Source organism: Vulpes lagopus, chromosome 6, assembly GCF_018345385.1.
Source record: "Vulpes lagopus strain Blue_001 chromosome 6, ASM1834538v1, whole genome shotgun sequence".
Lineage (NCBI taxonomy): Eukaryota > Metazoa > Chordata > Mammalia > Carnivora > Canidae > Vulpes > Vulpes lagopus.
This window is the reverse complement of record NC_054829.1, coordinates 99375985-99391676: the sequence shown is the minus strand read 5'-3', so window position 1 is coordinate 99391676 and position 15692 is coordinate 99375985. Positions and strand designations below refer to the sequence as shown.

Below are 15692 nucleotides of genomic sequence, written 5' to 3'. Positions count from 1 at the left end.
ATAACAAACAGCTGACTAAGCTTTAGGCTCTAGCCATTCAATAATTTCCTTGGTTAGTTTCCACCTTTTCTCTATAAAAGTCTCTCCCCCAGCTCTGTCAGTGGAGTGCTCCTAACCACTTCCAGTTTGGCACTGCTTAATTCCAATAAATTTTGCTCAAGTAAACCATTAAAATGTTTATTATACTTCAGTTTATCTTTTATCAAGACACACATACAGGTCATCTTTGACTTACAATGGGGTTACATACCAATAAACCCATCATAAATTTAAAAGATCATTGGTAATAAATATATTCAATATACTTAACCTACCAAACATCCTAGCTTAGCCTAGCCTAGCCTACCTTGCATATGCTTAGAACACTTACATCAGCCTATAATTGGGCAAAGTCATCTAACACAAAGCCTATTTCATAATAAATGTTGAATATCTCATGCAACTTACTAAATATTATACTAAAAGTGAAAAACCAGAACAGTTGCATGGGTTTGTAAGTGTATTGGTTGTTCACCCTAGTCATGGCATGGCTGACTGGGAGCAGTGGTTTGCTGCCACTACCCAGTAAAGGGGTTTGGGATAGGTGCCCCAGAAGGTACCACTCTGTCACGTGGATTATTTTGAGCCAAAGGCAGCTGAGACCATATCGGCTCAAGAGAAATTTTGCCCTTCCCTTGATTACATAGAAAAATCTAAATTGAGAGTTTTTCCCAGAATAAGGGTTATTAACAGAGATAAATTTTATCTGAATGATCTGAATGTATATGGTGTGGCAAACATCTAATTATCAAACATCTGCTCTTCTTATTGTCCTGCGAAATGCATTTCTTTCCTCTGAAATGCCATACCCCTATCCCCTTTTCTTTAGTTCAGAATGACAATATATGTCACTTCATTTTGCCTGTCTGTGGAATTTCCATGTCGATGTGGATTTCCCATATGTATACTATTAAATCTGATTTTCTCCTCTTAATCTGTCTCATGTCAACTGGATTCTTAGTCCAGCCAGAAGAACCCTTAAAGGGGACAAATATTCTTGCTCCCTGACACCAGCATCATGGGAGAGTATTGTACTGTATATTGCTAGCTTGGGAAAAGATCCAAATTCAAAATCTGAAGAATGATTTCTACTGAATGCATATCACTTTCTCACCACTGAAAAGCCAAAGGATTCATTAAGCTGAATCACTGTAAGTAAACCATCATAAGTCAAGGATTATCAATATAGACATATTTACAAACTTATAGAAACATATATAATATGGCCATTGTTTAAATTCTGTTTAACATATCTACTTGCCAGAGAGTTAAGGAAATCAGAATATGGTAAAAAGCTGAATTCTATTTTTACTGAGGTTATAGGTAATTAGCTGAAAATCTTTTGCTAGTATTTTTTTTTTAAGATTTCATTTATTTATTTAAGAGAGAGAGAGAATGCCAATGGGGGGAGGGGCAAAGGGAGAAGGAGAGAGAGAGAACCTAGAGTTAACAAATTGCATTTTAAGGAGACATTTTAACTGGTTCTCATGATATTTTCCTAGAATATTTTAGTTACCTACTCCTGAACTGTTATGGATTTTTATTGCTTTGTCTGAGGTCCATCTGTCTGCTTTTGTCTTTCTGGCTTCTGGGACTCTGTATTTCTTACTTCATCTCTAGGACTCCAGCTCACTCTTCTCACTCTCCTCCCTCTCCTGGTTATAGCCCCAATAGCAGATAGGAACATGAAAGGATTAATTTAGCACTCAGATTATTTCCTTATCTTAATTTGTACCATTGAGTGATTGAAAAAAATCATAGAAAGAAATTTAAAATAAAATTAATACTTATATTAGAGTTCTCCGGAGAAACAAAACCAACATGATGTGTGTGTGTATATATTATATATACACATATAGTAACTATAAAGGAACTGGCTCACACAGTTATGCCTGGAAAGCCCCAAGATCTTCAGGGTGAGGTAGCAAGTTGGAAACCCAGGAGAGCCAATGGTGTAGCTCCAGTGCAAAGGTAAGCAGAAAGGACTGATGTTTCCGTCTGAGTTTAAAGACAGGAAAAAGCTGAAATCCCAGTTTAAAGGAGATTTAGTCTTTTTGTTCTATTCAGGACTTCAACAGATTGGATGAGGCCCACATTCATTAAAAAGAGCAATATGCTTCACTCAATCTGTAGATTCAAATGTTACTCTCATCCCAAAATACCCTTGCAGACACACCCAGTTGATACTTGATCAAAATCTAGGCAACCCATTGTCCAGTCAGGTCAACCTAAAAGTAATCATCACTATACTCTTGAGAAGAAGTAAAACTATAGTGATAAAATAGTTCAGAAGAGAAATAAAGCCATTAGTTAATTTAATTTGACCTATTAAAACTAGAATTTGTTATTTTCTCTTTCTGTATTTTTAGACGTACTTTAGTTCATCTGCATAGAACAGAGGTGAAACTGAATTCGGACCCAGACTTCTATTTGAATTGAATCATATGTGGTGTACTACAATAATGTTATGCAGAAAGATCTGTCAGATTAAAAGTGGGATAAGCTGTTAAAGAATACGCTAAAAAAGGTTATGTGTGCTTTTCCGAAGTATTGAGATAAAGTCTAGTGCAGTGTTAAAGCGGGCAATCTAGAGCTACCCTGCTTGAATTCAAACCTCAGCTCTACCTCTTGCTAGCTATGTGACTTTGGGCAGTCACTTAACCACTCTATCCTACATCCCTTTATCTGTGAAATGAGGATAATAAAACTTAGCTTTTATCACAAAGCAGTAAAACACATATTAGCACTTATCAAATTCTGTATACAGTTTTGCTTATTGTATTATTTTTGATTCTTAAACTAACCTGTTCTTTTTTCCAAAGTACTTAACTTGTTGAGGATTGTATAGGGGGTTAAGTTTATGGTAGAATTTTGAAGGATAGATAATAAAGAACAGTTGTTCAAAGTCTGTTCCTCCATTTGAATGTGAGCTCATGAGAGGAGTGACTTGTCTGTCTTGTATTACTGTAAATATAATATTCAATATAGAGTACATTCTTAATATTTGTAGAAACAATTACTTTTTATGCCACAAATACATATAATGTACAGATAGGTATATATTTGTATGTGAGAGAGAGCATCTACCGAGGTAGCCACAGTTTTGGGCACGACAGATACAGTGGTGAACAAACATATGCTTTTGTGGAATTTACAGTTCTGTGGGATAGATATTAAACACATATCCAGCTACATTAATACATAAGTATAAACTCTGATATACTGTTATCAAATTGATGGTGTGATAAAGGAAATAGATTCTAGGCTTGAATTTATTAATAAATGAATTATATTAATATATGATTATTTTACGAAGATGCCACAAGATCTAATATTAAGCGGAGGTCTATATTTATAACACATGTGATATTAAGCATAATGTGACAGACTTCCATTTTATTCTAACTTTATTTAAATTGAATTTTATTTCTTTAATTACAAATATTCATAGCATATACCACTCTCTGAAATTACCTTGTCTATTCATTTACTATCTATCCATAATCAACTAGAATATAAGCACTAGGAAGGACTACCAGCATTATTATCTTAGTTTGCTAAATGCCAATCTCTATTATGCAGATTATGGACACTTAAGGTTTTCTGGGAAATGAAACCTTTTTTGACTTAATAGGGGTGGTGGAAGGGGAGGAGGGCGGGGGGTGGGGGTGAATGGGTGACGGGCACTGAGGGGGGCACTTGACGGGATGAGCACTGGGTGTTATTCTGTATGTTGGTAAATTGAACACCAATAAAAAATAAATTTATTAAAAAAATAGAAGATAGACTAAAATAAAACATCATAAACTTATTCATTTTCTGTTTGAAGGAATGTTACAATAAAACTTGTTTAAAAGGAGATTTGATGAATATTATTTGTTATATTTACTTCTGGGGTGATATCTTAAACAGGAAAGAAAAAAATTAATAATATGGACTATTCATGCATAATATATGTAATTAAAAAATACTAAGTATTAAAATAACTCACAAACTGATTGAAATATTCAAATATGTTCATGTGGAAGTTTAAAAATCATGATAAGCTTTATAAATTCCAAAGGCCTTTTGTATATACAGTTTGAACCACAAAACATTCTGATATTTAATAAAATAGATTTCAAAGAAAAATTAAAGTACAGAGTTTTCTCTGTTATTTCCTCTAACAATCCTATTATATCAGATACAGAATGAGTGCTCAATAAATATGGGGGAGTGATTATAATGATAACAATATAACAATGAAGTTGACATTCTATTTAGAAGCATTATACGGATATAAGGTTGGAATGCTAACGGCAGAGAGCATTGGAGGTGAGGATCTGGCTCCTTCAGTGACTCTTATTAAAATCTAGATCATTCTTGCTCCCTTTGTGCTGATACAAAATCCATTCCCTTTCTCTTCCACTCTTATAGTCTATGCTAAAATTGGGAAGAACCATTCTAATCATTTCAGAATTTACATAGTGAGACCCTAAAGTTAGTAGGTTCTTATTATTTTTATGACTAGCCATCTCTTTTGGAAGTCATCTGATAAAGATTCTGGCTCCAAATTTTACTGACTCTCCAATTTATGAGCCTCCATTTCCCAAAATGTAAAAAAAAAAATAACAGTCCCTCAAAGAGTAGTGGAGAACACAGGACAGGGAAATCTGCATAGAGCTTCTAGCCCAACCATATAGGTAATAGGTCTTCAACAAATAATTGACTTCAAGGCCTCCCCACTCCCACGATGCTATTGTAATCGACTGCAGGCTTGTTCAGCAACAGTCCAATACTGTGGTAATGAACCAGATTGCTCGGATAATTGGCATTCTCCCCACCAAATGCAAGATTGATAGATTCAATATAAATCTATGCAGTAACCCATTCTTGTAATAGAGAGTTCTCATTAAGGAAATGGATTAATTAGCTTACTGATATTTTAGTGAGAGTCACATTTGAATAAGTGGGCTCGGCAGTATAGAGAAAAGCAAATTAAACACTAATAAAGGCAGAAATGTGCTTGTCTAGGCTGAAGTCTCAGCCACAGGCTCAAATTGAGGATCTGAGTTTAAGATTTGTCAATGTGAGTGGACTTTAATGTCTGACAGATGAAAAATGCTCTGATTTTTATGCCTGGTAGCTCCCTTTCTCTTCAAGACACTCATCCCAGTTGGAGGCTGCATGTGTGTTTCCTCCTCTAGATGATTTTCACCAGAGATTCCTAACTCTTTGTCAGGGAATGCATGTCTAATATAGAATATGCTTCAACTTGTTTCCATACACAGCTAATAAGACATATTTGGGACAAACTAAATTAGAGTAAAATAGTCACCAAACTCATTCTCAAAGTATCCAGGCACTCAGGCATCATTAGAAAATGTTATCTTAATCTTTCTCTTCTCCCAATGAATCACTGTTACATTTTTTCAACACTTGGAAAGACATTTTTCTTAAAATTAATTTTTAAGGAGAAATATATAAATATACACACATAAATGTACATACACACATATCATTCATATCAGCATCCTTCTTTTCCTACTTAAGAAATACAAAAGTGTTTTGACAGTGCTTTCCCACTTTTCCAGAACCACTAATTTTTCTCTCTTTCTTGGTGATTCCCACTAACTTACCAGTGTGTAATTTCTTCAATCATTTTTTAAAAATTATTTATTTACTTTAGAGAGAGACTGAAAGTGTCAGGGAGATGCAAAGGGAGACGGAGAGAGAAAATCCTCAAGCAGACTCCCCACTGAGCATGGAGTCTGACATGGGGCTCCATTCCAGGACCCTGAGATCATGACCTGAGCTGAAATCCAGAGTTGGCCACTTAACTAACTGAGCCACCCAAGTTCCCCAATTTCTTTAATCTTTATTTTCTTTCAAGATTTTATTTATTTATGAGAGAGAGAGAGAGAGAGAGAGAGAGAGAGAGAGAGAGAATGAACAGGGAGGGAGTGGCAGGCAGAAGGAGAGGAAAGCAGACTCCTTGCTGAGCAGAGAGCTCGATGCGGGGCTCAGTCCCAGGACCCTGAGATCATGACCTAAGCCGGAGGCAGACATTTAACTGACTGAGCCACCTGGGTGCCCTTTCTTCAATCTTTAAAAAAATAAAAAACAAACACCTCTATTGACCCCATGTTCCCTACTAGCTACAATATATTTTCTCTCCTCCCTTTATAGCAAAATACCCCATAAAACTGTTATATACTCATGATTCCCCAATTTCACTCTTCCTTTCCTCTCTTGACTCTCTAATCATGTCAAGGCTTTGTTACTTCTCTCCCACATCTCTGACTGCACCTCCCGCCCTCAGAGTACTTCCCACAAACTGCTCTTGATGACCACAGTGCTGAACCCAAAGGTTGATTCTCTGTCCCTATCTTAGTTAACTTGTCAGTAGCATTTCACATAGATGACTACTTCCTCTTTGAAATTTTTCCTCCCTTCAGCTTCGAAGTCAATAGATTTTCTGATGTCTCTTTCTACTTCAAGGGCTGCTGTTCATTATTTTCTGCTGGTACTCTCATCAACTTAACTTCTAAACTTTGCAATATCTAGTAGGTATTTAAATTTTAACATATCCAAATCCAAACTACTGATCTTCCCCAGCAAACTGCTTCTTCACACAATCTTCATTATCTCACTACATAGCAAGCAATTCATTCCTTGTACCAAAATCCTTGGAGACATCAGTAACTACTCCTTTTACATTCTGCTGCCTAATAATCAGTAAATCGCTTAGCTTTTCTGTAAAATACTGGAATATTTCATATCTGACCACTTTCCACAGTCTCTCCTACTGTTATCCTAGTCTAACCTGCTTTCATTTTGTCATCTATACTCTGGATGATTGAGATGGTCTCCAATCAGTTCTCATCCCTCCTGCTTTTGCCTTGTACTGTGTGTTGGCAAAGCAGCAGCCAGAGAATTAAATCAGAACTCATCATACTCTCTTCAGAATTCTTTAATGGCTTTTATTCTCCAAAATCCTCACCATTGCCTATGTGCTTTACAGATAGTGGCCTTTGTTACCTTTCTGACACTGTTACTATTCTCTTTCTTTTTTAAAGATTTTATTTATTTATTCATGAGAGACACAGAGACAGACAGAGGGAGAAGCAGGCTCTCCGCAGGGAGCCTGATACGTGACTTGATCCCAGGACCCTGGGATCATGGCCTGAGCCAAAGGCAGATGCTCAACCACTGAGCCACCCAGGTGCCCCTACTATTCTCTTTCTATCTCTTTTACTCTGCTTCAGTAACACTGGCCAACTTGTCCTTTTATGGACATGCCAGGCATACCAGCCTCCAGGTCTTTGCATTTGCTGTGCTCGTTTTCTCTTATTGGAATACTTTCCCTCCAGATATCTGCATGGTTTTCATAGTTTTCAAATTGTTACCCAAAGGCTGCCTTTACAGTGAGGACTTCCCTACTCATTTCAAAATTTCTGCCCAAAACTCTCCCCACATATCACTCAACTCAATGTAGTGTTTCCTATTTCTTCTTGGTCTGAAACACTAATGTTTACTTGACACCTTGTATGTCCTAATTATTTACTTGTTTATAGTCTGTCTTTTTTTTCCTGGTAGAGTTTAAATTGGTCTGTTTTGAATTCCTAGTTTTTAGAACAATACTGAAACCTAATAGGTACTTGATAAATATTTGTTGAATAAGTCAATGAGTTGACTTGCCAAACTAAAATTAAAGAGACTACTGATTTCCTGGACCAAGTGAAAGTTAATTAATTTATTTAAAACAAACCCAAGATTTAGCCTTCAACTGGTACCATCTATTTTTCTTTTATATTATATTTTTGGAGGCAAAATAAGTCAGACATAATCTTTAATTTCTCACATCCATATATATCACAAGGAAGGTGTTGCTACATAAGGAAAATGAAGAAATCATACTGCCTGGCTCAGAGCTATGATATTTGGTGAATATTCTTTTTAAAAAATATATGTGGTTCTGCATTTTTCTCATATATAATCTGACCTTGGAGAGGGCTTTATACAAAGTAGAAACCATGCCACAATACCAGTAGAAAAGTATATATCCCCTCTACATTGGATTACATGAAATTCCTTTTCGTATCTTAAATCATCAAAAATGACTGAAATTCAAAGCCAATTAATAGACAAGAATTTCCAAGACTCGTATTTTCTCAATGAAATTTCAATTCATTTGCTTTTGTATACTTTTCATTCTGAAAGCATAATGTCATTGTGTTTATTTCATGAGGTCTAGCCTCTAAAGCTATGGTGTCAATACTGATTGCTCTAATTAACATTTGTGATTAATTTTGCACTCACTGAAATTGCATTTCCTTTTGACCAGCAGGCATGTAAGTGACAGCTCAAGACTATTCTGTTCTACACAAGCTAATTGGTTTTAACGAAACCAGAGAAAAACAAAAGAACTCAAGTTTGGAAGGTTTCTGAGAAATTAGAAGACAAATGATTATAAAAACATAAGGTTGCAAGGGGCTTTAAAGACCATTTAGCCACCATGAGCAGGGGTGTGACCCTTGTGAGGATACCGGAGACTTCCCACATCTGAATCAAATACATCAAAGATAACAATGCTTGCAAACTGTAACTGGAGTCTTAAGTCAAGATAAAGGCCAAGGTTAAAGACAATGACTTAGCTATCAATCATAAGAAAAGATTATACAGGAAGAACCTTAGCTGTTTGGGGTAAGAGAAGAAGCTCATAAGGGGTCAGTGGAGATTTAGGAGAATGGCAGTGTCAGGGAAACCAATACCAAAGCCTGAGCCAAAGGACAAAGTAGATATTGTGGATCTACTATAGATTTAATACTTTCACATTTATTTCATCAAGTCCTAAAAACACTCTGTAAGGAATTATTTTTTTTTCCATTTGCATATAAAGGAACTAAAGCCAAGAGAAAGCAAAGAGATTGTTCAAGAATGCAAACTTGGTATTTGATGAAGTCAAGATTCAAATCCAGAGCTGGCTGGATCTCAAAGTCTTATGTGAAGAGAAAAATGGAAAATTTGGCAAATGAGAGGGGATATGGCAGTTGAAGGAATGCTAAGAGCTGCAGAATTAGAGTATTAAAACTGGGTTTGCAGACTTGCAGAGGGGCAAAATTCTGTAATTGCCACTCTGGTGCATCTAATGGGATTTTAGAAAGAGGTTGCTAGGTAGTTCCAAAAGCATAACTGAAACATGAAAGTGTAATGCATGCAGTCAAGTTCAGTTATGTGCCTTGTTCCAGGTTCTTTGGTTCTAACAGAATATCAATATTGAACAAAAGCCAAAATTTTAAAATTCATTGTAGGCTGGCCTATTAAAAATATATGCTGAGGTTAGCAGTTGGGATATTTGTCCAGGAATTCTCTAAAACTGAACTTTAAAAAACCCTGAATATAAAGAGAATATAACCAGTTATTTTATTTGCATCATGGGACCTAGTTAAGGATATTATCAGGTAAGTGAGATCAATTTGACACTTACCTTCTGCCTCATCAATGAGTAAATACACGCTGAGCACCCCCTGTGCACTTAAAAGTGGGAGGGAAAGGGAACCCATTCCCCATTATCAGCTTCTAGGCTTATAAGAAAGGAAAACTTTACCCATTCTCACTGGTGTGAGGTGGTATCTCATTGTAGTTTTGATTTGTATTTCCCTGATGGCAAGTGATGCAGAGCATTTTCTCATGTGCTTGTTGGCCATGTCCATGTCTTCCTCTGTGAGATTTCTCTTCATGTCTTTTGCCCATTTCATGATTGGATTATTTGTTTCTTTGGTATTGAGTTTAATAAGTTCTTTATAGATCTTGGAAACTAGCCCTTTATCTGATACGTCATTTGCAAATATCTTCTCCCATTCTGTAGGTTGTCTTTAGTTTTGTTGACTGTATCCTTTGCTGTGCAAAAGCTTCTTAAACCACAATGAGATACCACCTCACACCAGTGAGAGTGGGGAAAATTAGCACGGCAGGAAACCACAAATGTTGGAGAGGATGTGGAGAAAAGGGAACCCTCCTACACTGTTGGTGGGAATGTGAAATGGTGCAGCCGCTCTGGAAAACTGTGTGGAGGTTCCTCAAAGAGTTAAAAATAGACCTGCCCTACGACCCAGCAATTGCACTGCTGGGGATTTACCCCAAAGATGGAGATGCAATGAAACGCCGGGACACCTGCACCCCGATGTTTCTAGCAGCAATGTCCACAATAGCCAAACTGTCGAAGGAGCCTCGGTGTCCATCGAAAGATGAATGGATAAAGAAGATGTGGTCTATGTATACAATGGAATATTACTCAGCCATTAGAAATGACAAATATCCACCACTGCTTCAACGTGGATGGAACTGGAGGGTATTATGCTGAGTGAAATAAGTCAATTGGAGAAGGACAAACATTATATGTTCTCATTCATTTGAGGAATATAAATAATAGTGAAAGGGAATAGAAGGGAAGGGAGAAGAAATGTGTGGGAAATATCAGAAAGGGAGACAGAACATAAAGACTCCTAACTCTGGGAAACGAACTAGGGGTGGTGGAAGGGGAGGAGGGCAGGGGGTGGGGGTGAATGGGTGACGGGCACTGAGGGGGGCACTTGACGGGATGAGCACTGGGTGTTTTTCTGTATGTTGGCAAATTGAACACCATTAAAAGTAAATTTATTATTTAAAAAAAAAGAAAGGAAAACTGCACTGGCAAAGCAGGGTATGCTGCTATTTAGACTGAATTAGTATATACTAATATATGCTAAATTAAACGAACAATCTACTAGAGAGCAAATACCATATAAAGCACCGAGAGAGCAATGCTAATACAGAGAGATATAAGGAGTCAAGAAGAGTGATATTCCCTGGCCTAAACATAAAGCCTAACTTCTGAGTAATAGGTTCTTTATCCCAGGCAATCATTGCTTTCTGAAGGGAGCTCAATATGCTTCAGCATCTACTTCTCTGCACCTTCATTCTAAACCCTGGACCATTTGAAAAGAAAGTCCAGGGTTATTGTCAAACAGACCATAGAGGAATCTGTCTCGCTCACTCGCTCTCTCCACCTCCCTCTCTTTCTCTCTCCCACACACACACTCACACATAAGGCCACTGTCTACAGAGTCAGTGAGCAGCAGCGTTGGGATGGGTTAATGAGAGTAAGATGCCCCAGGAATCTCATCACAGCTGTGAGCAATAGAAATATTTCCAGGGGGGATCCCTGGGTGGTGCAGCGGTTTAGCGCCTGCCTTTGGCCCAGGGCGCGATCCTGGAGACCCGGGATCGAATCCCACGTCGGGCTCACGGTGCATGGAGCCTGCTTCTCTCTCTGCCTGTGTCTCTGCCCCTCTCTCCCTCTCTCTCTGTGACTATCATAAATAAATAAAAATTAAAAAAAAAAGAAATATTTCCAGGGAAAAGTCCTTCTGAAAAGCCAGCTAGAGAAAGTACATGGAAAGCTGATTTTCTATTTCCTTAATTTTAATGAAAATGATTTATGTTTAAGATCTTATTCACATATACATAAAACTACTTAAGTGAACACTGTGGCGTAAGAAAAAAGATAATAATCTGAACGTTATTCCTAAGAGAATTAAACATCTATTCTCCAACTCCACTGCCAGCTAATAGAGAAGGACATATCTATAACGCCCTATCCATTTACACATTGATGTCATCATTTTGTTAAGTGCGTTAAACTAGAGATGGATGGAGTGACATATTCTACATAATACAAGGAAATATATTATTTTGCTTAAAATGCATTCTAATTTTTGCTGTATATGTTGAATCACAAAGTATGTCTTAATCTGTGGCCAAGTTCCAGGTGATTTTTAATTTTTAAGGTATTTTTTTATTTAAAAGATTAAGTTTTCAGAAAGCTGAATTGTCAATATTGCTATTTTTTATTTGAAATAGTCTGGGATTTCTTTAAAACTCTGTTGAGTGGTTCACATTCAGTTGTGGACTCAAATACCAAGCCTTATCTTCTTTGTCCATCCACCTTTCAGAGTAATGTCTCAGAGACATTGTCAGAAACCAAATATAGAGTAATTTATTTGAAAGACCTTATGGATTTTAGAAATATATGGTATTATCATCTATAATAGTACTGAAAATATGAAAATAAATGTAAGTATTAATTAGATAATGTTCTCAAAACACGAAAGCTATTTATTCACAATAAAAAGATTCTGCTCATATATTCTGTATAAATTATTGGCTTCTCAAAGGAAAAATGTCATGAAGAAATGTAAGAGGTGTGATTTGAAGCTTCTCTTCTTTTTCTTTTTCCTTATTATTCATATGGTTTCACTAAGATATGGATGGCATTTATTTGCTTATGAATGCTTGCCAATGTTTTTTTTCCTCTGTATTATTAAAAATAATTGCTTTTTCCTTCTACCCACTTTATCCAGAGCTGACCAAACACACTGTGTTGTAATTCTCTGCGAAATTATAAAATTAACAGTGTCTCAATGATGGGATATTAGGAAGAATTGAACACATCAGTCCATCATTTGGGGGCAAAATTAATTTGTGTTTAAAAATATATATTTCTTCTGTACAGAAGTATGGTTCATTGGATTGGAAACCTCAAACCTGAAAAAATATCTACTCCTTTCAACAATTCTGAAACAATAATTAATAGAAAGTCTTTTTAATGGAAAATTTGAACACATAGTGATGACAATCTTAGATTTATCAGAATGTGATTAGAACACAGAATCTCTTCATTATGAATGAATAGCTTTCGTTTTTTTGAGAATGTTATCTAATTAACACTGACATTTCTTTCATGTTTTCAGTACTATCATAGATAATAATACTATAATACCATCAACTTGTATCATTGCTATTACTGCAGGAGCAGAGGTGCAAATACCCAGAGGATGTAAGAGAAACAGAAAATTATTTCCTATATCCATCAGATGCTACCTTTGAATTTATGTTCATCTCTACTTTCATTATTATCTAGTGTCATGTTATCTATGGGGGACTGCACCTGTTAAAAGCTGGGTCTTCACTGGAGAAGGAAAAGTGGAAGTATCACTCATTGAAAATCAGGGTTTATCTTAGAAAGCAACCATGGATGCTAAAGACTTTCACAGAAAATTTTAACTACAGTCCACCAGTGGTTAAACATTTGAGAATAGGGCTGTAGAAAATTGAGACAGGCAACCAAGATGTACTGCACAAGAGTACTGTAGGCAAATATGCTCAAGGCTAAATTGATTCATTGACTTAATGGAGATACATACCATGTAGCATTGGTGAGTGGATACTTACATAAAGTGGATACTTACTTAAATGAATGTACTCATTAGATATCTGAGAATTACTATCTGAAATCTTTTTAGGGATAAAAATAATTCTTATTCCTGATATGAAGGATATAGAATAAAAATAGGAACCTCTCCAATTTTATTACAAAACCTTATTTATTTATTTATTTCATTTTTGTATTTATTTTAAATACAAGCCAAAGATATCCTATTGTAATTCACTGTGAATGAAATCCACACTATACTATTCTTAGAACTATTTTTCTGTTTCTTAAAAGTGGGAAAAAAGTTAGATTGGTTGTCATTTCACTCTCTGGAAGTCACAAATATCAATGGTTTATAAAGTTCAATTTTACATTGACTAAATTTAATAATCAGAATGAATGCTAAAAAGACCAGAAGTGACCCACGGCATTTCAATGTTCTATATTAACTGTTCATCAGCAATAAAATTATTTATCTTCTGAGAATCTAAAGACTAATTTTGACATATTCACTAAGACAATTATTGTCTTATATTTTCCAAAGAACCATCAGAAGCATAATTCACTTTCTTAAGCAAAATGTGCATATGTTTCCCCTATTACAAGAGGAAATAATTTTTCTTCTAAAGTTGATTACGAAAAGACAAAGTGTATTCTATATACTAAGGTAGTATCCCCTTCTTCAAAATCTACCTTGGTTGTATTCTTACTAATTCTAAACTAATGTCCTTCTGAAATCTAGGACTTCAACCTATATAATAAGAATCTGAGACTTAACAGAGAGAGAAAAGGAATCACATATGAGAAACAAATTTAACATGAATTAACTTTTTATGGAGTAGACTTTTTGAATGATTATCAAAATGTATTCCTTTAACCTAATAATTATTATCTGATTTCATGAGCATAATAGTATCTTACTTAAGCTTTTGAATGAAAGAACAAAGGTAATGGATTTTCATATCCTTTTCACCATTTCCTCTCCAATATGGAACAGGCTATATAGAAGCTAGAAAGACAAGTTTTAAAAAAGACTATTTAGGGGAGGAAGTGTGGAGTCAGAGCTGGTTTATAGTGATACTAAACAAGTTGACCTATCTTGCAAAATGCTTTTAACACAATGAATGACTCAGGACCAAAAGACACTATAAACTTGCTGAGCAATAGCATCATTTCCAAAAGAGCACACGCACACATACACACAAGCTTTATAAAAAGAGTTCTTGAGATAAAATGGAAAAAAAAAAACCTTACTGAAAAGTCTTCAAAGATTTTCTTGAGTTCTTTGTGACCATGCCTTTCAGCAATATGTGCTGGATCTGAACCCTCGAAATTTTTCATCTCAGATGCCCATGCTGCTCCTGAACATTGAAGCAAATGAATAGCCAAGTTCTTTAAACCAAATTTTGCTGCACAGTGGAGAAGAGTTGGAAGTTCTTTGAAATGAGTATCTGTAAACATAAGAGGTAATAGGATTAATATGCTTTTATCATGTCTGGAATTCCATAAGAAAAAGTTGAACACAATCTAGTACTAAAAGTAATTCTTACAAAGTAGAACAGGCTTTCAGTGTCATTTTGCATAGAAGAAATTATCAGTGGCTTTTAAGAAAGATATTATTTATTTGAGAGAGAGAGAGAGAGAGAGAGCAGGAGTTGGGTGAGGGCCAGAAGGGCAAGCAGACTCCCCACTGAACAAGGAGCCCGAAGATGTAGGGCTCCATCCGAGGACCCTGGGATCATGATCTGAGCCAAAGGCAGACGCTTAACTGACTGAGCCACCCAGGAGCCCCCTACCATCAGTCATTTTAACAATGAGGCATCTCCTTCCTATTTCTCATCATACAATAAATATAAACTAATATTCTCATTAACAAATTAATGCCTCAGTCTTACCTGTGGGGTAAGTTTAACTTGGAAAGACATAAACCTCTTAAAAATAAAACAAAATAGAACAAAAATATCATATTGCAGTAACTCTTTTGAATATATTTCAACATTAGCAAAACACTAAAAAACAATATAAAATAGGTCCAACTATAAAACCTTTCTGTGTTTTCTACTGCCATGCCTGGTTTGCTTCCTTCTGAAGGTGAAATGGACACATAATTGCTGGAGGGGTTATATTAGATCTTTACGTGAAATTTTTGTTTCAAAAAGGAACTGCAACAGAAAATACAGGTGAGTACTTTTATAAATATTTTTAGTATGGAAATTTCCATCAGGATTTTACAGCTTTTGTATCAATGTTTTGGAGTTTGAATTTCATAATTAGTTGTTAGCTATCAATTAGAAGTATTAATTATGTATAATTATAAAATGGTGAATGCAAGCAGCTATTGCAATGACAAAACACACACAGAATAGTGATGGTTTGTTATTATTCTATATTTTCACACCTAGCTGGAAAAAATGTGTTA

General features: G+C 35.7%; 1 protein-coding gene across 2 annotated transcripts in view; it reads right to left on the bottom strand.

The window, feature by feature from the left end:
* The window catches only part of BANK1 (B cell scaffold protein with ankyrin repeats 1), a 294852-nt gene that overhangs the window by 143862 nt on the left and 135298 nt on the right, over positions 1 to 15692 (bottom strand). For both annotated transcript variants that reach the window (XM_041760292.1, XM_041760293.1), the window contains exon 7: positions 14528 to 14724. In XM_041760292.1, coding sequence (XP_041616226.1) covers positions 14528 to 14724 — 197 coding nt within the window. The remainder of the gene's footprint in view (positions 1 to 14527; positions 14725 to 15692) is intronic.